Below are 23,265 nucleotides of genomic sequence, written 5' to 3' on the forward strand. Positions count from 1 at the left end.
CACATAGCAAACAGTTGGCCAGAGCTGGGATTAGAACCCAGGTTCTTTGATTACCAGGCTCCTGATCTTCCCCTTAGGCCACACGGCTTCCCAAGGCCATGGTGCTTCATTAATTCTAAACACTTCTTTAATACATGTCTCTGCCATATATATGAGCTATATTGGGAATCTCACAGGGCCGATGTGACGAATCTATGAAGGAAAACAGTGGTGCCTGCCCCTGGAAGAATCGCATGCATTCTTCACCCATTGCGCCAGTCATACAAGTATGTAGATCAGAGTCTGGAAGTGATTGACCCAGATCTTGTCCGGGTCAGTCGGATGAGTAGATATCTGTAGTGGGCAGTCAGGACATGCAACGCATTATTAAGCAGAAATCAAAAAATGTGGCAATAACCCAACAGTCAGTGTTAATTTTAGTACGGCCTCTATTGTTTTTGGAGGGAGCCGGGGAAGAAGCTAGGGGACATGAATCATCTAATCTCAGGTCATGCTTCCAATACCATCTTGCTTCCTTGGATGATTTCAAATCCCTGATTTAGAAACATGGCTCAAGTCACGTTGAGTTTGAATAACTTAGTGCAGCTCTTCCCTTGTCTTCTTCGCCGCAGCATGAGCAAGTTGTTGGGACTCCACTCTCAGCCTCTCTGCTTTTCTGTAACTTGGCTCCTCTTCCCTTTAATTCCTCTGTTTCTGTACCTACTGGCCACCTCTCAATCAATCAATCAATCAGTTGTATTTATTGAGTGCTTACTGTGTGCAGAGCACTGTACTAAGCGCTTGGGAAGTACAAGTTGGCAACATATAGAGCCTACCTAACAGTGGGCTCACAGTCTAAAAGGGGGAGATAGAGAACAAAACCAAACATACTAACAAAATAAAATAAATAGAATAGATATGTACAAGTAAAATAAATAGAGTAATAAATATGTCGTGCTTGCTTCTATTCCTCTGTGCTGAGGTTCAGAGGAAACAGGAATTGGAGCCCCTCTTTGCCCTCAGACTGTTGATCCAATCATTTTTATGCGTGGTTTACCGGGAAATCTACTGCACTGCCCTGCCCTGACCATGGGTTAAAGTCTGGATGTCGTCTTCTACTCTTTAAGTAGCATATTATCAATCAATCAGTGGTATTTATTGAACATTTACTATGGACAGAGCATGGTTCTAAGGGCTTGGGAGAGTACAATACAACCAAATGATAGGAGCTTTTCCCCTAATCCCAATCCTAACCTTCCCATCTCAGATGATAATAGTACCATCCTCCCTGTACTGGAAGTCCGTTACCTCGGTGTCATCCTTGACTCCTCGCTGTCTTCCAACTCCCGTTCAGCCGATTGTCAAATTAGGCCAGTTCTCCCTATGCAGCTGGTCCTGGATCTGCCCCCTTTCCTTCCACCCAAACAGTTGCCACTCTGCCAAAACTGTGAGCCTATTGTGGTTAGGCGTTGATTGTAGCAGCCTCTTCCCACTCCGATCTATACTGCTTGTCGTTGCATGGATTGCCATATTGAGGATAATAATAATATTATTATTATTATTATTAATAATAATGGAGAGGATGCACTTCTCCACGCCTCAAAACTGGTCATTAGTTTCTCATATCTATCCGCATTAACCCAAGATGTCTTACCCCTGGTTAACATTAACTAAACCATACTCTTGACTCTCCCACCTCTGTCCTTTCACCCACACAGCTCTTTCTCATCTCCGTCACGGGAGGATTGATTTTATTAATGGACCAACTTTGAGTAGGGGAGGAATGGTACCAGAAATCTTTCTTTGGCTATGCATTCTATAACATTTGATTAGCAGCCAAGATCATGGTTAAAGAACATAGTTTTGGCAGATTACACCAAACTAATAGTATTTGGTTATAGCGATGGAAAAAGGCCTACCCTATTTGTGGTTATTGTGTATTTTCAGTCATAGCACAGTGGGAGATTGGGCATATCGAAGATCTTGATTGTAGATGGGATTAAAGCTTTTAGGCAAAAACAATTACAGACATTCTCCTTTTGATTGTAAAATACAAAATAATGGGTAGTAGTGAAGTTATGTTTGTATTTTAGGAAAAATGATTGACTGATTTGGAACCTAATTTTTCTTTGCACCAAGGGGCAGAACAAGCTGTTTTAAGCCCATAGGCCTAAAATTAAGATAAGGGGCAGCATGATTGCCGTGTTTAGGGAAAATAGTTGCCTTTGCATGGAGGCACAAGAGACAGGATGTATTATAACTGTGGACCCCAGAGGTTGGCATTTCTGCCAACTCACCATTCCACTCCTACAAAATCTGTTCCATCTGATGTCTGAAAGCCACATGCACGGATGACCATTGAGGGTTGCAGTTCACATGGCTGCTCCTCTGGAAAGAGTCCTTGCAGCAAGAAGGCAAAACCCTGATTATCAGCAGGTTCGAATCCTGACCATGCCACTTGCCTGCTGTGTAACTTTGGGCAAGTCATGTAATTTCTCTGGGCCTGTTTCCTCATATTTAAAATGGAGGTTAAATACCTCTAGACTGCAAGCTCTTTGTGGGCAGGGACTGTATCTACCAACTCGGTTATATTTTATGCTTTCAAGCATGCTCTGCGCACAGTAAACGCTCCATAAATGCCATTAATTAATAGGGAAGAGAATCTTCCCTCTGGGTTCCAAGGGCGTGATGCTGTGTTACACAGGAAAAGTAGGGTCCAATGAAATGACCTTTTTAGAAAGGTAAATTTCACAGTTAATTTCAGTCAAAGTGCCACTGGTTTTATTGCACTAGGTTTGGAAAGACCTTCACTTGGCTAGTAATAATTTGAAAGTATGCAGGTAGACAAACAGCACATCTCGTTTAGCTCTAACCAGTTAGGAGTGCCGTGAAGCAATGGTGTTTGAAAAGCTAGTTGCCCTTCCTATTTTATATGCTTTTCAGCCCATTTGTCCAAGTGTTCACTTTTACTTCTAAATATGTATGTGCTAGAAGAAAGCACAGAGGGAGGAAAAAAGGGAAACGGTCAGACCAAATTTTAAAATGCCATCATATAAGCTTGTTAATGAATTTATCAGTGTTACCTAACTGGGAACATGTTTTATTGATGAGTTAAGTGATAAATTGAGTCTTAATAGACAGTGGTCTATTTAATCTGCACTATAAATTGACCCTAGAATTATTTATATATTCCACCAGCAATTTTGGTACCGTAAATATGCGGAAGACTACTTTGTTTTAGGTGAAATTATGGTAGAATCCCAAAGGTATAGTCTTAAACTGCCATAATGAGATCCTCCTTTCATTGCCACATTTCTCCTTCTAAGAGAAGGGGCTTATTTTAGTGATGATTTGTCATTAAAATGATGTCAAAATGTCTTAAAATGTTGAAACTGTAAACAAACTCACAACACACACGCACACACGGCTAATTATGGATGCCATCTGTTTATTTTTACAAAGCATTTTTTTTTTAGAGAACCAATGCATTGTCCGTTTCTGATAAGCTTCAAGATTATTATAATGACTAACTCTTTTCCTTCAATTAGTGTAGTTGACGGAAGGAGGACAACTGGTTAGTTCACTGACCTTTTCCAGTGTCTCAATATATATAGTATGACATGTCGTGATAGAGAAACCATTGGGGAGTGCATTTTGAAAGACATTTGACCCTTAAAAAGGAGTGGATTAAATCCCCCCCCTCCCCTATTTTTAATTTAAAGTTTTCAAACTTTTACCGTCACGCTAGTATTTGGCAAAATGACTGACACTGATTTTCTTGCTCTTTAGAATAAAATAGTTTAAATCCATTAAGTGGCTTTATAGAATAGTTATCAAGTAATTAGCCATTGCATTTTTTTAATCTATTCGGAGTTACAAATATCTGTGCCCTTGTCCACTTGCGCATTTGTTCTTGCGTACGTATTCACACCCCTCGTACATTTGGAAGGCTGGAATATCCCCATCATAAAAAAGCCGTTAACAGCAATTTGCTGAGAAGGCAAAGTGATTTTACTTGTTCAGCCCAGCAATTGTGCATGTAACCACTACATAGATAAGTCTGGAGGGGGGAAAAAAACCCCTGAAAGATCCATCTGCTCATTTCTGCTACACTGCGCTGATATAAGATTACGCTAATCTGGTTGCTTGTCAGGGCAAGTTAGTGAAAGCAGGCGAATGGGGAGATGTAGGATGGGCTAGTTCTGTGGAAAATCGCAGTCTGTTTCTGGAGGGGCCATGTTAAGTGTCATAGAGCAAGTTGGTGATTGGCCACTTGGAGTAATTATATTCCTTTAAAAATTGCAGTGAAAATTTGAAAATGATTTTTCCAACTGTCATGAAGTGTGGAGAAAGCATGCTGCCTAGGAATATTTCCTAAACTCTGGTGCTCTCCGCTAATTTCTTTTGGTCATTTTTATTGGAAGGTGTTCGTGCATGTACACCATCATCATCATCATCATCAATCGTATTTATTGAGCGCTTACTGTGTGCAGAGCACTGTACTAAGCGCTTGGGAAGTACAAGTTGGCAACATATAGAAACATTAAAGTAATGTACACAAAATTATGGTATCTGTTAAGCGCTTTCCTATGTGTCAAGCATCGTTCTAAGCGCTGAGGTAGATACAGATTAATTAGGTTGGACACAGTCTCTTTGACGTGGGGCTCACAGTCTAAGTAGGAGGGCGAACAGGTGTTGAATCCCCATTTTACAGCTGAGGAAACTAAGGCACAGAGAAGTAGTGACTTGGTCAAGGTCACACAGCGGGCCGTCGGCACGGCTAGGACTTGAACCCAGGTCCTCTGATTCCCAGGTCTGTGCTCTTTCCATTAGGCCATACTGCTTCTCTATTTATGATTTTTAGACCAGTGTGATTGAATGATCATGAGCTTCATTTCATTTGGACTCTTTATTTGTTTCTGTTTGTGTATGTTTTTTTTTTTTTTCCTTCTTTTTCACCTAATGACTGGCAGCTCTTGACCTTGCAGGTTGAGCATCCCATCACCGAATGCATTACTGGCCTGGACCTAGTCCAAGAAATGATCCGTGTTGCTAAGGGTTACCCTCTCAGGCACAAACAAGATGATATTCCCATCAACGGCTGGGCGGTTGAATGTCGAGTTTATGCTGAGGTAAAATGAGTGGTAATGTGTGGGAGGGTGAGCAACTGTAATACTGAACCGGGTTTAGGTCAGCACCAAGGTGAAGTCAAGGTTTATAACAAAGTCAAGTGCCGAATGGGCTAATTAAAGTTATTCGGGTTCTGTGAAATAATTTAAAACAATTTTAGGAATAGAATTAAGCCTTTTTCATGAAGGGAAGTAATTGGTTTTATGCAGGTAGATTCCATTCCTCAATGCTCTTGATTTTGAGTAGACTACAGTATTTTGGGTCCTCTTAAGCAATAAATGTGAAGGTTTATTTATCATTTTACAAATTTATTCATTCAATCGTATTCATTGAGCGCTTACTGTGTGCAGAGCACTGTACTAATCGCTTGGGAAGTACAAGTTAGCAAGATATAGAGATGGTCCCTACCCAACAGCGGGCTCACAGTCTAGAAGAGGGAGACAGACAACAAAACAAAACAAAACATATAAACCAAATAAAATAAATAGCATAAATATGTACAAGGAAAATAAATAGAGTAATAAATATGTACAAACATATATACGTATATACAGGTACTGTGGGGAGAGGAGGGAGGTAAGGCGGGGGGAGAGGAAGGAGGGGGCTCAGTCTGGGAAGGCCTCCTGGAGGAGGTGAGCTCTCAGTCGGGCTCTGTACTCGCCCTTAGCTAAGTGCGGGCACGTACTGCTTAGTCCAGTGCCCTGCACACATTCATTCATTGTCATATTTATTGAGCGCTTACTGTGTGCAGAGCACCGTACTAAGCGCTTGGGAAAGTACAAGTCGGCAACCTATGGAGACGGTCCCTACCCAGCAACAGGCTCATGGTTGTGGGCAGAGCACTGTTCTAAGCGCTGGGGTAGATGCAAGGTAATCAGGTTGTCCCACGAGGAGCTCACAGTCTTCATCCCCATTTGACAGATGAGGGAGCCGAGGCCCAGAGAAGTGAAGTGACTTGCCCAAAGTCACACAGCTGACAAGTGGCGGAGCTGGGATTTGAACCCACAGCCTCTGACTCCAAAGCCCGGGCGCTTTCCACTGAGCCCCGCTGCTTCCCCTGGAAGGGTTGCCCCCACAGAGGGGGCAAATCTGCCCAGATGGAGTTTAAGTACTTAGATTTTCACTTTCATTGCAATCTACGTACTTAGATTTTCACTTAAATATTTTCCATATCAATTCTGCATAAATAATTGGTAATGCCCCATTTATGCCGTGCTTACTTTGATTTTAGCCGAATATTTTTAAAGCCACAAAGTTTCATTGTTAAAGATCTGCTTCTCAATTTCCTCAGTTCTTTGAAAAGTTTCATTGTTTAGAGGTATTTATTTTCATAGGGCATTCTTAGGAACAACTTCCCAAATCATATGTGAATATCCCATTTAGTGTGATGATATTGTAGCAAATTGGAGGAAAGGCATTATATAAATCAAATAACTAATAAAATACTATTAAATGACTGTTTTTACGCCCCCTCCAAATGTTATTTAAAAAAATAGAAATAGAGGATAACATCGGCTGAGAACTTTTTCCAGTTTTGAAAATCAAAGCTCCCCCACGCTAAAATATCAAGTGTATTAGTCTTTGGAATATTCTAAGGAGTGTACCCTAAATATTTTTAGTGCCTTGAAAATTCACTTAGATATGGTCTTTTGGCTTTTGCTATATTTTAAATGCTAACAGAACTCTTTTCTCCTTATTGTGACACTGAACACATTAGAGATGCATCATACTTATCATCAAGGATAATAATAATAATAATGATGGCATTTATTAAGTGCTTACTTTGTGCAAAGCACTGTTGTAAGCGCTGGGGAGGTTACAGAGTGATCTGGTTGTCCCACGGTGGGGGCTCACAGTCTTAATCCCCATTTTACAGATGAGGGAACTGAGGCCCAGAGAAGTTAAGTGACTGGCCCGAAGTCACACAGCTGACAGCGGAGCTGGGATTTGAACCCGTGACCTCTGACTCCAAAGCCCACGCTCTTTCCACTGAGCCATGCTGCTTCTCATATATATCCAGTATCGCATTTAGAATGGTCTTTGTAGATCTTATTGAATAATTACAATTTTAAAAAATTTTCTCAGCCTTCTGTGAATTTGAGGCATTAGAAAACAAACTGCCCATCTTACCACAGTCTTCTTGAAGTTGGGTGTGTTTGTAGATTGTAGGTTATTTTCTTCATGCTTAAAGCATCTTGGGAATGGTTGATTAAAAATGAAGCAAATTCAGTTTAGTATAGTGGATTCCCTATTGATTTCTATTTTTTGTAACTCTGTTATATCTGGGAGCTTTTCAGGAAAAGCTATAAAATTTTAGGAGAAAACAATAGCATTGCCCTCCCCACATAATGTTTGAAAAACCACATGGTTTAAAAATGGACCTGTCAGGGCTTTTTTAAAGTTATTGTTATTATTATTGTTTCTGTAACTATTATACATTGTTTCATCTAGTTCATCCTTTGAAGCTAAAGTTTCCTTTTGTTTGAACTTTATTTTAGGATCCCTACAAGTCTTTTGGCCTGCCTTCTATTGGGAGATTGTCTCAATACCAAGAGCCATCATGCCTTCCTGGAGTAAGTTACTTTATCATTTGTCTTCAGCCAAATTGATAAATTGAGGGGTTGGAACTGTAGATTTATGTTCTTCTCTTAAACTGAACGTAGCAAAAAGAAGCAGGCATTAATTGGAGGAGGGGGATTTGGGAGTTTGGGGTTCTTTTTTAGGAGAATAAAAGGAAGATTCCCAGATATCTTTGTACTTTTCCATCCATTCCTGTATTTACCTTATAACCATTTTTGACAGTTTGAAAAAGTTGTAAGTTGTTTTTAACTCTTAAAGCCCTTTATATACCCAAAGGTCACAAAAATGAACATGGAATACTTAGGAAACTTTTATTTCTAGTTAAAAGCAAATTTTGCGTTAAATTTGACCATTTCAAGCCAACTCTCTAATCTCACCACTGAGGTAAAACGTAATGAAAAATCAAAGGTGAAATGAACGATTTTCCTGAAACGATTAGGGAAAGGAAAGCTCTCCTTCACTTCCGTTCTCCTAAAAGTGCTGAGTACAGTGTTCTGCACACAGTAAGCGCTCAATAAATACGATTGATTAAAAGTGCTCTTCAAGTGCAGTCAGTATCACGTGCTTCAGTTGAAGCAAAGCACTTGTTATTCATTTTATTGCCTCGAAGTATCTCAAATGGGGATTTGTTAAATAGTTTTGCTACACAAAAAGAATAAGGATATCTCCTTTCTGTATAATAAAGGTAGTCAAAGTAATAAGTGTATATATATATATATATATCTATGACACCGTGTCGACTGGCAGGATGACAGGGTTGTACCATTTGTGAATACGATTATCCATTTTGATTACTTGCGTGGAAAATAGTGAAGGATTACAGGAAGGAGTCTAAATTTGGAGATGTTACTAGATATATGATTTATTTCACTTTTTAAATTGTTTTTGCCTATGTGCTTTCTAAAGGGGCCTGACCCTTTCTAGGCTTTGAGGCCACATGCTGTGTTCAAAGCCTGAAAGCAGGAAAAAAAATTAAGATTTAACAGGCAGTATATGATGTTAAATAGCAGATAAGAAAACTACTATTGTAGAATGCATCTAAACTATTTTTTTAATCCAGCACAAAAGTATTAAGTAAGAACTCATAATGATTATTCTGGTCGTTCGAAGTTTTCACCACGTTGTAATAGCTAACGGGATGTCAAACATTTCGCCCTTGCAAGTTTTTGCAATTTGCAATTTTCAGACGTGAGACCTGTTGAAAGTACAAGTGATAATGGACAAACTCTACCCCCTACAGTCTTTGTCCCACCAAATCTTACTTCAATTAATGCTGCCGCAGGAGTTTTCTGTAATAACATTTGCGCTTGCGAGCCATCCATAGAAAGGAAAAAAAACAATTAAAATGCCTTAAATGTTCTGCTTACTGCTGTTATTTGCTTGTGTGAATGTTGCATGTCAGCTAAATGGACCAAGGAATAGATAAAGTGATTGGGTGCAGGAGAGTGCACACTAAGCTTTGTCTATCATTATTGCGGGGAGCAATCAAATTGATGCCAGCAGGACAGTAGATGCGTTGACAGCTGTAATTATGTATCTCCATGGTGATCACTTTTGGCCTGTCATGGAGGCCCACCAGTCCCCTCCCTTGCAAGCATTTAATCAGATTGGGCTGTCACTTGTCAGGTAGACATGGCGGGCTGGGAGTTGTGCTTAGGGGGAGAGGTGAATTGAAAATGAAGGGTGGGAGACGCCTGATAGCTTCACGTGGGCCGTCTTGGTACCGAAGAAAGAAATTTTCATTGTGCCAGAGGCTTTGGAGCAATGGACTCGGCCTCTTGGATGGCGTTTCTGAGCCGTTGTTTTCCCTGCTGACCTTATTAAAAAAAAAACCACACCTATTTTTCTTTAGCAAAACATCCTTGGTGGGGGGTTGCGTTTTCTGGTGCCAGGCGATAGCTTATCAGAGATATCTTACCTTCAGAATCGTTCGGGTCCCGTGGTCCTTGAAAGCACCCTTTATTTTCTTTTGGGTCGCTGGGAATGTCGAGGCCTGGTTCGGCTTCACTTTTTAAAAAAGTTGCAGAATGAATAATTAACTGTAATTTGTGTAAATCTGGAAATTCCATAGGCGAGACACTAGATGCCCAGAATGGATTAACAATTGCTAGCAAATCGAACAAATAATAATAATAATGATGGCATTTATTAAGCGCTTACTATGTGTAAATCACTGTTCTAAGCGCTGGGGAGTTTACAAGGCGATGAGGTTGTCCCACGGGGGGCTCACAGTCTTAATCCCCATTTTACAGATGAGGGAACTGAGGCCCAGAGAAGTGAAGTGACTTGCCCATAGTCACACAGCTGACAAGTGGTGGAGCCGGGATTTGAACCGATGACCTCTGACTCCATAGCCCAGGCTCTTTCCACTGAGCCACGCTGCTTCCCCATGGACAAATGGACGAATCATTTCACACTGGGGAATTTTATAATGCCTGGGCATTTAAAAAATGAAAATAATTCACTTTGGAACGATTAAATAGGTCTAAGGAATTGTCTAGTGATCCTTCACTGTTTGGTGAACAGTTAGTCCCCATAATGACAGTAATGAGGCCTGTTGGTTCTCTAACATGTATTCTCTAACCAACATGAGGGGTGCTTGATGATGAGGCTACTTTTGCTTACAAGTCAAAGATACCGTGACGGCCAAACATGCTTGAATTGCGGTCTGATTTTCCGTTATCAAAGTTAGCAAAACAAAGTATCCCATTCCATCTAAAACTGCCAAGAGAAACTTTGAGCGCTCTGAAGCTTTGGAATTTTTGACCCTCCTCTCGTTGCCGCAGATGTAAATGTGTTGGGGTTTCAAAAATGTCATGGGACCGACCATGAACAAAACATAAGATAGACAAAACTGAAAGTAAGAGCACCTTCTGCAGTCTGTTTCCCTGTTGCCAAGTCTTCAACTTTATATGGCTAAATTCTCTCCTTCACCAGCCTTCACAAACGTTCACAGTGGACGGTACTCCCATCCTTCCTATCTCTGAAGTCCTCAATCATGGCATCATCCCTGACTCTTCCCATTTTGTTCCAGTCCCTTGGAATTTCCTCCTTAGAATCCGACAGACTGCAGATCTCCCATCTTCAGAGCCCTCCTGAAATCACATGTCCTCCAGGAGGCCTTCCCCAGTTGATGGCCATTCTCCCCAAATTGCCACCTTGGCACTTCTGTGCCACCTAAACACTCACAACCTCCTGTAGCATAGCATGTAATATGATGATAATAATAATAAATAACAATAAGAATAACAGTATTGTTAAGTGCTAACTGTGTGCCAGGCACTGTACGAAGCTGGAGTGGATAGAAGCAGATCGAGTTGGACACAGTCCCTGTCCCATGTGGGACGTTTTACAGATGAGGTAGCTGAGGCACAGAGAAGTGAAGCGACTTGCCCAAGGCCACACAGCAGAAAAGTGGCAGAGCCAGGATTAGAACCCACAACTTTCCAACTCCCAGGCCCGTAGTCTATCCACTAGGCCAGGCTGTTTCATATCATGCATACCTTATTATCATGCATACCTTATTACTACCACACTAACTCATTTATGGCCTTTTTTTCCCTCTCTCTTCTTACTTCTAGGTTATTTTACTGTTTTTCTTACCGATAGGAGGTCAGCTCCCTGACAGCAAGGACCATCGCTATTAGCTCGCGTATATACTCAAAAGACCTTAGAACAGTGTTCTGTACCCAGAAGGCACACAACAGATAGTACTATCGACTGATGTCTTTCTGGGAAACATAAATGTTGGAAAATGTGTAGATTTAGGTTTCATTAATTTTAAGGATGCCTTTCACATTTTTCCACCTTTTCACTAATATCGGAGGAAGCTTTTTGGCTGGGCTCCTTAGTATGGTTAAATATTAGGCTCTTAAATTTGCATCGTCTTAGTTTCGATTGATTTAAATTCCCATCTGTTGTTCGCATTGTCATCAGGGTAACTACCGATATATGGTACCTGTACTATATATTTATATCACTGTGTATGTTTACAAACACACCTCCAGCGTAGTCATTCTCTCTTAAATGAATAAACCTATTAGCATCTCTTTTGTGTCATTTGTATAATAAAGCCATCATCATACCCTCATGTGAGTACTCTAGACAAGAGGTTCTACATGTGGTCCCTTGATAATTGCCTAAATTAAAATATTAAAGGCCTAACAGCCGCTGTGTTGACCTTTTCCTGTCTTGCTGCAGACAGATGAGCTGCGGTTGATTAGAAAGGTTTCTTCCCACAGGTGAAGATCTCTGTGAGCTTCTGGTCTTCTCTCCACCCCCTCTTTACAATGTAGGCTATCAAAGTCCCGCTGATCCAGCAGCTTCGATTGAATTCTCCTGTCCTCCAGATCCGTTCCGTGGGGTGTGTGTCTCAGCCGCGAATGTTTTGATTAGTTTTTAAATGCTTCAGATTCCAAAACCAGGCAGCAACATTTTAATAAATATTTATTCCCCAGGAACCGCTCAGTTGAAAAGTTCTTGTATGGCTAACCTCCGCGCCACGTCGTCGATGAAAATCAAACTGGGAGATGAAAGCAAGAATCAGCATTGTACTAACTAACTTGTTGGCTGGTTAACAGCAGCCAGGTTCTTCAAACGAATGTTTTGAACTTGTGCCTTTTTTTCTATGGAAATTGCAGAATCAGAGCTTTAACTGGGGCAGTGCTCTTACAAAGCAAAACTATGGAAAAAGCTGTGTAAACATGAAAGCCTCAAGGGAACAACGGCATCAGAAAACAATGTTTACAGTTTAGTGGGTGAGGCAGCAAAGGAAAGTGTCGCAGGCTTGAAAGTCACAGGATCGGCATTCCTGTAGTGATCGTGAGCGGAGTTCCAGGATTCCTGCTGAATGTGTCTGAGAAGGGTCTGCAATGCACCGCTCAGGAGGCTTCCTTGGGAATATGATTACAAGGGGCGATCGCCATGATCCAGCCCTCCAGCTGAGCCTCTGATGGTGCTCAGTCAGAAAAGCGTTCCAACTCACAAATCTACTTTTTGGCGTCCTTTTTCCCAATGGAGATAAAGCAGATGTGTCGTGCTGTTGGACGGATCAAAGCGATCTGGCCGATAATTGGTATAAGATCGCTTTTCGTCCTTTCTGAAAAGGAGACGTGGTAGCGTCAGGCGTTCGCGGGTATTCCGTCTAAATGGAAATGCCATTTAAAAGTTCCATACCCGTTGCTTACGTAAAATGTGTTCCATTCAAAAATTCAGGGAAAACACAAAGGCATTGTCACTGAGTTTTTCTTTTGTTTTCCAGGTCCGTGTAGACAGTGGCATCCAACAAGGAAGTGATATAAGCATATATTATGATCCGATGATCTCAAAAGTTAGTTGCATTTTCAAACTTCTCTTTTTCGTCAAAGAATAAGTTTCTTTAGGGTTAAAGTTTTGAAAGGAGTCTTTCTAGAAAAATGTAACCTGTAAAATTTTATAATCCAAAGGTTGGATGTGTTTAAATTGTAAAATATAGCGAGCTTTGCAAAAAGCTACCTGCTGTTACTCTTATACACTGCGTTAAGTTGTGTTAAGTGGGGTAGATACAGGAGGATTGGGTCATACCCAGTCTCTGTCCCATAAGGGGCTCAGACTAAGGGGGAGGGAGAACAGGTGTTTAGTCCCATTTTGAGGATGAGGAAACAGAGGCACAGAGAAATTAAATGACTGACCCGTGGTCACACAATAGGTGAAAGAACTGGCCTGTGCTCTTTCCACTGTGCCATGCTGGTGTTCCTGATTTTTTTCTGAATCATTTTAAAAATGAAAATAGCTACAAGGGAGCACAGCACCTGCCTTTTGAGACTGTAAACTCGTTTGTGGGGAATGTGCTTTTAATTGGGAATATAACTGCTATATGGTACCCTCCGAAGCTCTTAGTATGGTGCTCTGCATGTAGTAAGCACTCAATAAATACCATTGATTTTGAGGATGAGGCTCCCTTCCTTAATTGGCGTAGTATTCCGAATAAGCACCTGGTGTGTAGCTGGTGAACGTGTACTTTCAACTATCCCAAGTGCTTAGTAATAATTATGGTATTTGTTCATTAATTCATGTAGTCGTATTTATTGAGCACGTACTGTGTGCAGAGTACTGTACTAAGCGCTTGGAAAGTACAGTTCGGCCCCAGAAACAATCCGTACCCAGCAGCGGGCTCACAGTCTAGAAGGGACTTTGTTAAGCGCTTACTATGTGCCATTCATTCATTCATTCATTCAGTCGTATTTATTGAGTGCTTACTGTGTGCAGAGCACTGTACTAAGCACTTGGAAAGTACAAGTTGGCAGCATATAGAGACGGCCCCTACCCAATAGTGGGCTCATGGTCTAGAAGGGGCTTGGTTAAGTGCTTACTATGTGCCAAGCACTGTACTAGGCACGGGGGTGGATACGAATAAATTGGGTTGGACACAGTTTACAGAAGCATTCAATAAATCTCACTGATCGATTGAATTAACCTAAGATCTTGTTTTCCAGAAGGTGGCTTTAGTGGTCCAGTAGCATTTCATTCATTCAATCGTATTTATTGAGCGCTTACTGTGTGCATTCAAGGGAATTCAGGAAAGCCCGGATCAGTTGATATCTGCTCTGCACATAGTAAGCGCTCAATAAATACGATTGATTGATTGATTGATATGTTTTGGGTCAGCTCCAGGCTGGGTAGAAGATGGAAAAGGCCCAGACTATGTGCTCAGCCCAGGGCACTGTGGGGAGGGAGAGAAAGTATCTGAAGGGAGCAAAACAGCTTCCGGGTGGAACATTTTCATCGGAGGAGGCAACAGGAAAGGCTCGGAAATGTAATAATTATTAATTGTAATAATTGTGGTTTTATTGAGTGCTTACTACGTGCCTGGCACTACACTAAGTTCTGGGGTGGATACAAGCAAATTGGATTGGTCACAGTCCCTGTCCCACATGGAGCCCACAGTCTCATTCCCCATTTTACAGATGAGGTAACTGAAGCACAGAGGAGTGAAGTGACTTGCCCGTCACACAGCAGACATATGGCGGCGCCGGGATTAGAACCCAGGTCTTTCTGACACCCAACCTGTGCACACATGCTGGCAAACAGTTCCGTCTCTGTGACTGCTGCTGTTAGCACTGTAAAATTCAGATGACCTCCAATTTTCAGACTTTAGTGGCATAAAACTAATGAACTCAGAAAATGTAAATACCCGTGAAATTCGAAAATTATCCTTTAATCTGTTTCGTGCCTCCAGAGTTGCCAAAGTCCATGAAAAATGCAGCCCTGTTTTAACTTACACATGTACTCTAAAAGAAAAAAGAAAGTTGGCAACATATAGAGAGACAGTCCCTACCCAACAATGGGCTCACAGTCTAGAGGGGGGAGACAGACAACAAAACCTTGAGCACGTCACTTCACTTCTCTGTGTTTGTTACCTCATCTGTAAAATGGGGATGAAGACTGTGAGCCCCAAGTGGGACAGGGACTATGTCCACCCCAATTAGCTTGTATCTACTCCAGCGTTTAGTACAGTGCCGGGCACACGGTAAGCACTTAACAAATAGCACATCAGTGGATCCTATTCATCGGACTGTGGCCTAGTGGAAAGGAAGACCTGAGTTCTCATCCCAACTCTGCCTCATGACCTTGGGCAAGTGGCTTCTCTGAGCCTCATTTCTCTTAGGGGTTCAATCCCCGTTCTCTCTCCTACTTAGACCGTGAGCCCCACATGGGCCCTGAGGATCAAGCAATCAATCAATCGTATTTATTGAGCGCTTACTGTGTGCAGAGCGCTGAACTAAGCGCTTGGGAAGTACAAATTGGCAACATTTACAGACAGTCCCTACCCAACAGTGGGCTCACAGTCTAAAAGAGGGAGACAGAGAACAAAACCAAACATACTAACAAAATAAAATAAATAGAATAGATATGTACAAGTAAAATAAATAGAGTAATAAAATAAATAGAGTAATAAAATACCACAGTTGTAACGTATCACAGCGTAACAGGGCTTGCGCATTTAGTGATTTCATCACCACTTACCCACCAAAGAGAAACCACCGGAAGCTAAGGTAAAAAGAGAAGCAGCGTGGCTCCGTGGAAAAGAGCCCGGGATTTGGAGTCAGAGGTCGTGGGTTCAAATCCTGGCTCCGCCAATTGTCAGCTGTGTGACTTTGGGCAAGTCGCTTAACTTCTCTGGGCCTCAGTGACCTCGTCTGTAAAATCAATCAATCTGGTTTCTCTCCTCCTGGGGGCTTAGCACAGTGCCTGGCACATAGTAAGCGTTTCACTAATGCCGTGAAAAAGCATCCCTACCATGTCGGTTCTGTGAGCAGGTGAATGAAATTTTTGACAGGATGTCACATTTTTCTGCGACAGTCACTTTGCGTTTATATCTAAATCTACATACTTTCCTTTTAGCTAATTTCATACGGTTCTAGTAGAAGTGAAGCACTGCAGAGAATGGAAGAAGCCCTCGATAATTACGTCATCCGAGGTAACTGAAAAAAATGGGATTGTCATTGTGATATGCTGGCATCAATTTCAGGAAAACAGCTTGAAAATGTAGTAATTAGCAAATTGAATAAAATTCCTCCCTATTAAGTGCAAATGAAGCCTCGAAAAGCTTGTGTTAATTAAGTGAAGAATACAAATTAAATCTAAAGAGATTTCATTTTTCTTTTTGTAATTATTTTATATATTCACCCTGAATTGAATAATTGTATGAAATTTACTTTTTATGGTTGACTTCCAGTAAGAAAAAAATTTTAGATTTGCATTTATCATCACCAGCATTCAGTGAAATACGAAGGGTTAAGTATGTTGAAAGAAGTGTGAATCATTAACGGTTTTACAGTCATTGAATTCTTCATGTTGGTTTCCTACCACCTACGTTTTTCTAGCTGCAAATTTTTTTTTATTTTAGGGCTTAACATGAATCTTGGAAATCCATGAAGAAATAAAAAATGATGGGTTGTAAAAAATTGTGGGTTTCTATAATTTAGACATCATAAAATAGTAACAAGTAAAATAATAGAAGCAATGTGGTCTGTGTTGTCCTGGAGAAGTTTTTAAAGTTATTTGGGCATCTTACACATTTGCAATTTTTCTTTGTAATCTTAAGCAAAAGGCCCATTTTATTATAAATTATTTTCAAAAGATTTTACATAGTACTTGATTAGGCATTTAAATGATCTAATTATGGGATAATTACTTCACTTAAGTCAAATAAAATTTACATCTCCTCACTCTCATTTTCACGTATTTTGACAAAAGTTCCCTATTTTTGATCCCACTTCTGAGACAGAAATGTACTAATTCATCTCTGCTTCCCCTGGAAATCCCAAGTGTTCAGATTTTGCCCATTTCAGGTACCAGAGATTGCTCAATTTGATTAATGTACAATTCGTGTGCATATCACAGAGAAGCAATAGGAATATTAGTATGTACCATGCAGTCCTTTTTGTAATAATTAGTTTAAATAAAAGCCAAGGGCCCAAATCTATAGCTGTTGGAAGTATCATCTGTGCGTCTAAATGTTAACGGGAGGTTAGCTACAGTCTCTGCATATTTACTGATGCGTATTTACTGAAGTCAAGTTTGCGACTTGTGCCTGTCAGTTTTACCATTAGCTGTATTAACTTCATCAGTCTAACCAAGCCTAAGGTCTTGAAATAATTTTTAAAATTGTGGTAAATTTACTGTATAGCTAGAAAATGTCATACTGTATTTGTAGGTGTAGAGTGCAGGAGGAGAAAGTCCAAGGAATCTAGCGGTCTGGAACTTGGTAACTACTAGAGCAGACTTCACCTAGTAGCTTTGAAGTCTCAGAGGAGGAATGATAGGTGTACCTCTTAAATCCATAATTTTATCTTAATGATAGTCTCCGCTCTTGTCATGTAATCAACTTGCATTGACTCTGCTCCACAAAGTGATTGAGGTAGCAGAGTTGGGGCTTAAGCTTTGAATAAAATATGACTAGTCATGCATTTGTGGGATTTCTTTGCCAGTTATTTTCACTAGTCTTTTATGAAAGATTAGGGTAGTTCACTCTTTGAAATCCTGTAATGCTTTTTTAGGTTTGATATTATTAGGAAGTCCAGGACTGACTGCAGTTTGACCTAACGACTGTTCTTAAATATGTCTTCTAGAATCCTTTTCCATATACATTTCCCGTTGGACATTTGATATTTGTCCCAACCCCACAGCACTTCTGTACACATCTTTAAATTATATATTATAAATTACTTATTCATATTAATGTCTTTTTTCCCCCTGTAGACTGTAAGCTTGTTGTGGGCAGGAAACCTGCCTGCTAATTCTGTTTTTTGTGCTCTCCCAAGTGCTTAGTGTAGTGCTCTGCACATAGGAAGCACTCAATAAATATGATTAATTGATTGATTTCCTTTCCTCTCTTATAATTAGATATGTGATTTGAAATCAACTGAAAAATTTTGCCAGTGACTCCTGTGGAACTGCTCATCCCTAATATGCACGTTGTTGTGTAATTCACCTAGGTCAAAACATTATTCCTCATTTAACCAACATTGTAGTTCTTTCCTTTTTGTTCTCTTCTGTTAAGACTCAAAAGGTTTATCTTTCCCTTTTATCCCCTGTCACCATCGTAGACATTGCTAAGTTGGCTCATTATTGGATGAGGAAACATGGGAGAAGATGGAATTGACTTGTAGTCAAACGAGACCCTGACTGTTCAGTGGCAGCTATCAAAGTCGAAACTTGTGAAGTAGTCCAAATGAGGTCAGCACTAAATCAGAGATTTACATCATTCATTCATAAACCTCATTGATTTTTACAGAATATTTTTAGAGTATCCTTTTTTAAATAATCTCTTCTACAGTATTTGAATACTTTTAGAATTTTTGAGGTTTAGTTTAAGAAATCACCTTCTCTTGTGGCTCTACTGCAGCCTGATTTGTCTCCCTTGTGCAAAATTTCAGAAGTGCTAACGTAAGTTGAGAAAATCAAATTGGTCAGTACAGTCAAGTTGAAATGCTCTTTTGATCCGGTGAACGTTTATCCCGAAAACCTGCTCTAATACCTGGGTTTCACTGCACCTAACTGGACAGCTCACTTGGAGGACAGCCCAAGTCAACACTCAGACATAATGAGTAGAACAGAGAAAACTGCACAGCACCTGAAGTTCAAATCGCCAGGAAACCTGAGGGAGAAGGTCACGAGGTGGAGAAGCAGGGCTGATGATGAATGAATCGGTGGGAGAGCTGAGGAAGCTGAGATTTTAGCTTTCTCGTAAAGTAGGTGCAAGTTTCAGCTAGTTAAAATGTTCTACCTATGCAGTGACTCAATCGGAGTCAGTTTTTTATTTTTAACTGGTATTTGTTAAGCACTTACTAATGCCAGGCACTGAATTGAGTACTGGGGTAGATACAAACTAATAAGGTTGGACACAGTCCGTGGTCCACATGGGGCTCAGTCTTAATCCCCATTTTGCAGATGAGGTAACGGAAGCACAGAGAAGTTGTGACATGCCCAAGGTCGTACAACACTCCACCCGCAGCCCCATAGCACTTAAATTCATATCTGTAATTTATTTGTTTATATCAAGGTCTGTTTCCTCCTCTAGACTGTAAACTCGTGTGCTGGAATGTGTCTACCAATTCTGCTATATTGTAGATACAAACTAATAAGGTTGGACACAGTCCGTGGTCCACATGGGGCTCACAGTCTTAATCCCCATTTTGCAGATGAGGTGACCGAAGCACAGAGAAGTTAAGTGACGTGCCCAAGGTCATACAACACTCCACCCGCAGCCCTATAACACTTAAATTCATATCTGTAATTTATTTATTTATATCAAGGTCTGTTTCCTCCTCTAGACTGTAAGCTCATTGTGTGCTGGACTGTGTCTACCAATTCTGTTATATTGTACTCTCCCAAGCACTTAGTAAAGTGCTCTGCATCCAGCAAGTGCTCAGTAAATGCGATTGATTCTTACATTAATTGATTTTTATGCTGGCATTAATTTTAAGGGAATCAATAGCTATGCAAATAGTGTTTTTTTCCCACTTCACTTAATATAATTAAAAGTTTAGTAAGCTATATTGGATTGCTTTATCTGTGAAAGAGATGTGTAGGACTCCAGTTAGATTTGCATGGCTAGATGCAGAGCTGTATTTGGGAATGTCAAGTTGACAGAAGCTAATACTAAAAAAGGGCTAATCAACGCTGAATGTGTTTAGTGTCAATAAATATTTAGGGGGATAAGATGCTCTTGAAACATAAAGCCAGTAAAACAATTTGACTAATTGTTGTAGTGTCCAAATTAGTTGTTGCCTGAAGAATGAAGTGCGGTTTTCCTTTCTGACAAATTTCGCTGCCTACGCAGTCTAAATATCCTGAAAACATTTTTCGTATTTTTGATGGTAACTTTTGAAGAGGAGAATGGAAGCAGGTTATTCTACATCTTTGGGAATTCTTTGGAAAAAATGTGTTTTAAGTACTTTAGTACATCAGCCCCTATCCTTCTTCTTGACCTATTTCTTCAGGAATATTACTCAATTAAACTATAGATAATGATTTAAGACTGTAAAGAAAGTGACTTTTAAGAGCCAAATTCATGATTTGTATGTAGATTTTGAAGAAAAGAGTAATATAGTAAATTTGCTGTCGTAAGTCTTTTGGAAAGAGGAACCACAAAGCTGTAATTGTGGTTCATGCTTATGTAACATCTGAGTACTTAACCTTATAATTGGGGGAAAGGTAGAAGATAGGTTTTTGAAGGAAATAAAATGGTGGTTTTTTTAAGTAGTATCTATTGTCAAGTAGCTGCCCGGATTACCAAATATGATTTTTTTTCTGAGCTGATTGGAGATTCAGTCAAGAAAAAAGCAATATTACAGCACGGATACGGGAAAGTTCAATTTAAGTTCTGAATTTGTATGAATAACCAGTGCCTGTTAGCCTCTGTTTGATCCTGTGAGTGTGTGCAGCGAATGTCTGGCCCGTGTTTTGGAAGCAGCAGGTAGTCAGGAGCAAGCGGCTCTAGGGATCTTCATGCCTGTGGCTTGGTAGTTATTCACACACAGATGGAGACCTTAGGAACTTTGACAGAGGTCAGGCTAATGGCAAATCTCAAACTTCTCAGCTTCTGAAGGCTTGGGGTGGCACAGATTTTATTTGTCACCGGGAAACGTCGTTGAGGCTGTTACCGTTTAAAAAGTAGATCCACCACTCCTTCAGCGTAATGATCTTGGGTCAAATAAAGACTTTTATCGTGCTTGGAATGCACAAAAAATGTAAATTTTAACTTCAATAATATAGAATACATACTTTATGAACATTGAGGTTTGCCCAGTTTCATCGAATTTACCAAAGAAAATGTCCTTTTTTAAATTATTTGAAAGTGTTTCAGAATGCGCTGATTTTTTTCTGCTCTTTGTCATTTGGAATGAATTAAGGACTTATGGTAGTTTTTGATTTCAGGCCTTTTTTGGGCAATCAGTTGAGACACCAAGATCTCTTGTCATCTGTCATCAGCTATCATCTCACCAGGGATCTTACAGCATTTCTGGGAAGAAAAACAGGAGATGATCTGCTTGCACACTGTAGTGTTTTACATTTTGCATTCAAAGTCAGAAAATGATTATTTTGTTGTGTTTTAATTACATTCCTACAACAGCAATTAATTAGAAAAAAATTATATTTCCATGCTATAACTTGCTTTATTTACTATTCAAGGGGGGTCTATGCAAAGAATCCAGCATCATTTACATGTGTGAATGACTGCTCTTTGGTATACAAAGTATTTATTGGTCTTATTTGTTTCTAGTCACATTAGGAAACATGTTATTACATTTCTTTTTTATTTTGAGTTTTGTTGGTTTTTTTTTTTAACCATTTCAGGATGGGAACATTTAGGCAAAAATTTAATGCCTTTGGATGTCCTGAGTCATAACCTTGACCCTAAGTGGCATTGAAACTAATGTTACTTTTATCAGATAGTCAAATTCTAATGGTTGGACTGGTTGGAGAGCAGTTAATGACTCATGAATTGGTTCTGAGTTACATTATTTTTGCAGTGAGGCCAGGATTTGATTTCAAGTACTGAGAGTGGTTTCAGAATTGGCCTCACAGTGAGCCTGAAAATTCATGCGAACAGTAGACTTGGGGGAAAAATGATGTAATTTGAAATGGTTTATTTAGTAAGTGAGGATACTATAGTGTTTACATTAAACTGGGGAAAATGTTGAAGTATCTGAAAAGGACGTAGATTCCATGTATCTAAAGGGAAATAGAAATAGAATTGGAAAGTTTCCGAATTGGGATCTGTTGTGAAGGTAGTAATGTAATTTGACCCCAAGACTCATCTTTGGACCTTCTTCCTTTTTTTTTTTAATGGTATTTAAGTGGTTACTAAGTGCCAGGCAGTGTACTAAGCACTGGGCTAGATGGAAGCTAATCAGGTTGGACAACCTGTACAGTCCATGTCCCACATGGGACTCATAGTCTTAATCCCCATTTTACAGCTGAGGTAAACTGAAGCACCGGAAAGCAAAATGATTTGCCCAAGGGCACACAAGTGGCAGAGAGGGGATTAGAGCCCATGTCCATGCCCTTTCCACTAAATGACACTGCTTACGTCTTCTATTGCACATATACTCTTTCCCTGAGGGGTTTACCTGTTTGAATGCAATAAGCAAATAGTTCCCAGTTTTACAGTTATCATTATCTAGTGCCGTCGAGTCATTTCCGATTGATAGCGACTCCATGGCTGTACTTTTTCTAATGGGTCTTCCGTTATCATTGTTATGATCTCTATCCATCTAGCTGTACGTCTGTCTTTCCACCTTTTTCCATGGACTTTTCCTAGCATTAGTGTCTTCTCCGGAGAATTAGTTTTACAGTGCTAATCCTTAATTTCCAGGCCTCCCTCTTCTCCCTGCATCTCTATCCTGCAATTATCTCTTCTTACAGAACATTTCTTCTTGCATGTTCTGCCTCTTAAATCTAAACATGCGAACCGGCGTCCATCAGCTTTCCGTTTCCTAGCATTAGTGTCTTCTCCAGAGAATTAGTTTTACAGTGCTAATCCTTAATTTCCAGGCCTCCCTCTTCTCCCTGCATCTCTATCTTGCAATTCTCCCTTCTTACAGAACATTTCTTCTTGCATGTTCTGCCTCTTAAATCTAAACATGTGAACCGGCATCCATCAGCTTTCTGTTTCCTAGCATTAGTGTCTTCTCCAGAGAATTAGTTTTACAGTGCTAATCTTTAATTTCCAGGCCTCCCTCTTCTCCCTGCGTCTCTATCCTGCAGCTCTCCCTTCTTACAGAACATTTCTTCTTGCATGTTCTGCCTCTTAAATCTAAACATGCGAACCGGCATCCATCAGCTTTCCGTTTCCTAGCATTAGTGTCTTCTCCAGAGAATTAGTTTTACAGTGCTAATCCTGAATTTCCAGGCCTCCCTCTTCTCCCTGCATCTCTATCTTGCAATTCTCCCTTCTTACAGAACATTTCTTCTTGCATGTTCTGCCTCTTAAATCTAAACATGCGAACCGGCATCCATCAGCTTTCCGTTTCCTAGCATTAGTGTCTTCTCCAGAGAATTAGTTTTACAGTGCTAATCCTTAATTTC

General features: G+C 40.2%; 1 protein-coding gene across 1 annotated transcript in view; it reads left to right on the plus strand.

The window, feature by feature from the left end:
• The window catches only part of PCCA (propionyl-CoA carboxylase subunit alpha), a 334,301-nt gene that overhangs the window by 109,457 nt on the left and 201,579 nt on the right, over nt 1-23,265 (plus strand). The window contains exons 11-14 of the mRNA XM_038759418.1: nt 4,968-5,111; nt 7,608-7,682; nt 12,950-13,018; nt 16,072-16,147. Of these exons, the coding sequence (XP_038615346.1) occupies nt 4,968-5,111; nt 7,608-7,682; nt 12,950-13,018; nt 16,072-16,147 (364 nt within the window). The remainder of the gene's footprint in view (nt 1-4,967; nt 5,112-7,607; nt 7,683-12,949; nt 13,019-16,071; nt 16,148-23,265) is intronic.

This window comes from Tachyglossus aculeatus, chromosome 17 (assembly GCF_015852505.1).
Source record: "Tachyglossus aculeatus isolate mTacAcu1 chromosome 17, mTacAcu1.pri, whole genome shotgun sequence".
Taxonomy (NCBI): domain Eukaryota; kingdom Metazoa; phylum Chordata; class Mammalia; order Monotremata; family Tachyglossidae; genus Tachyglossus; species Tachyglossus aculeatus.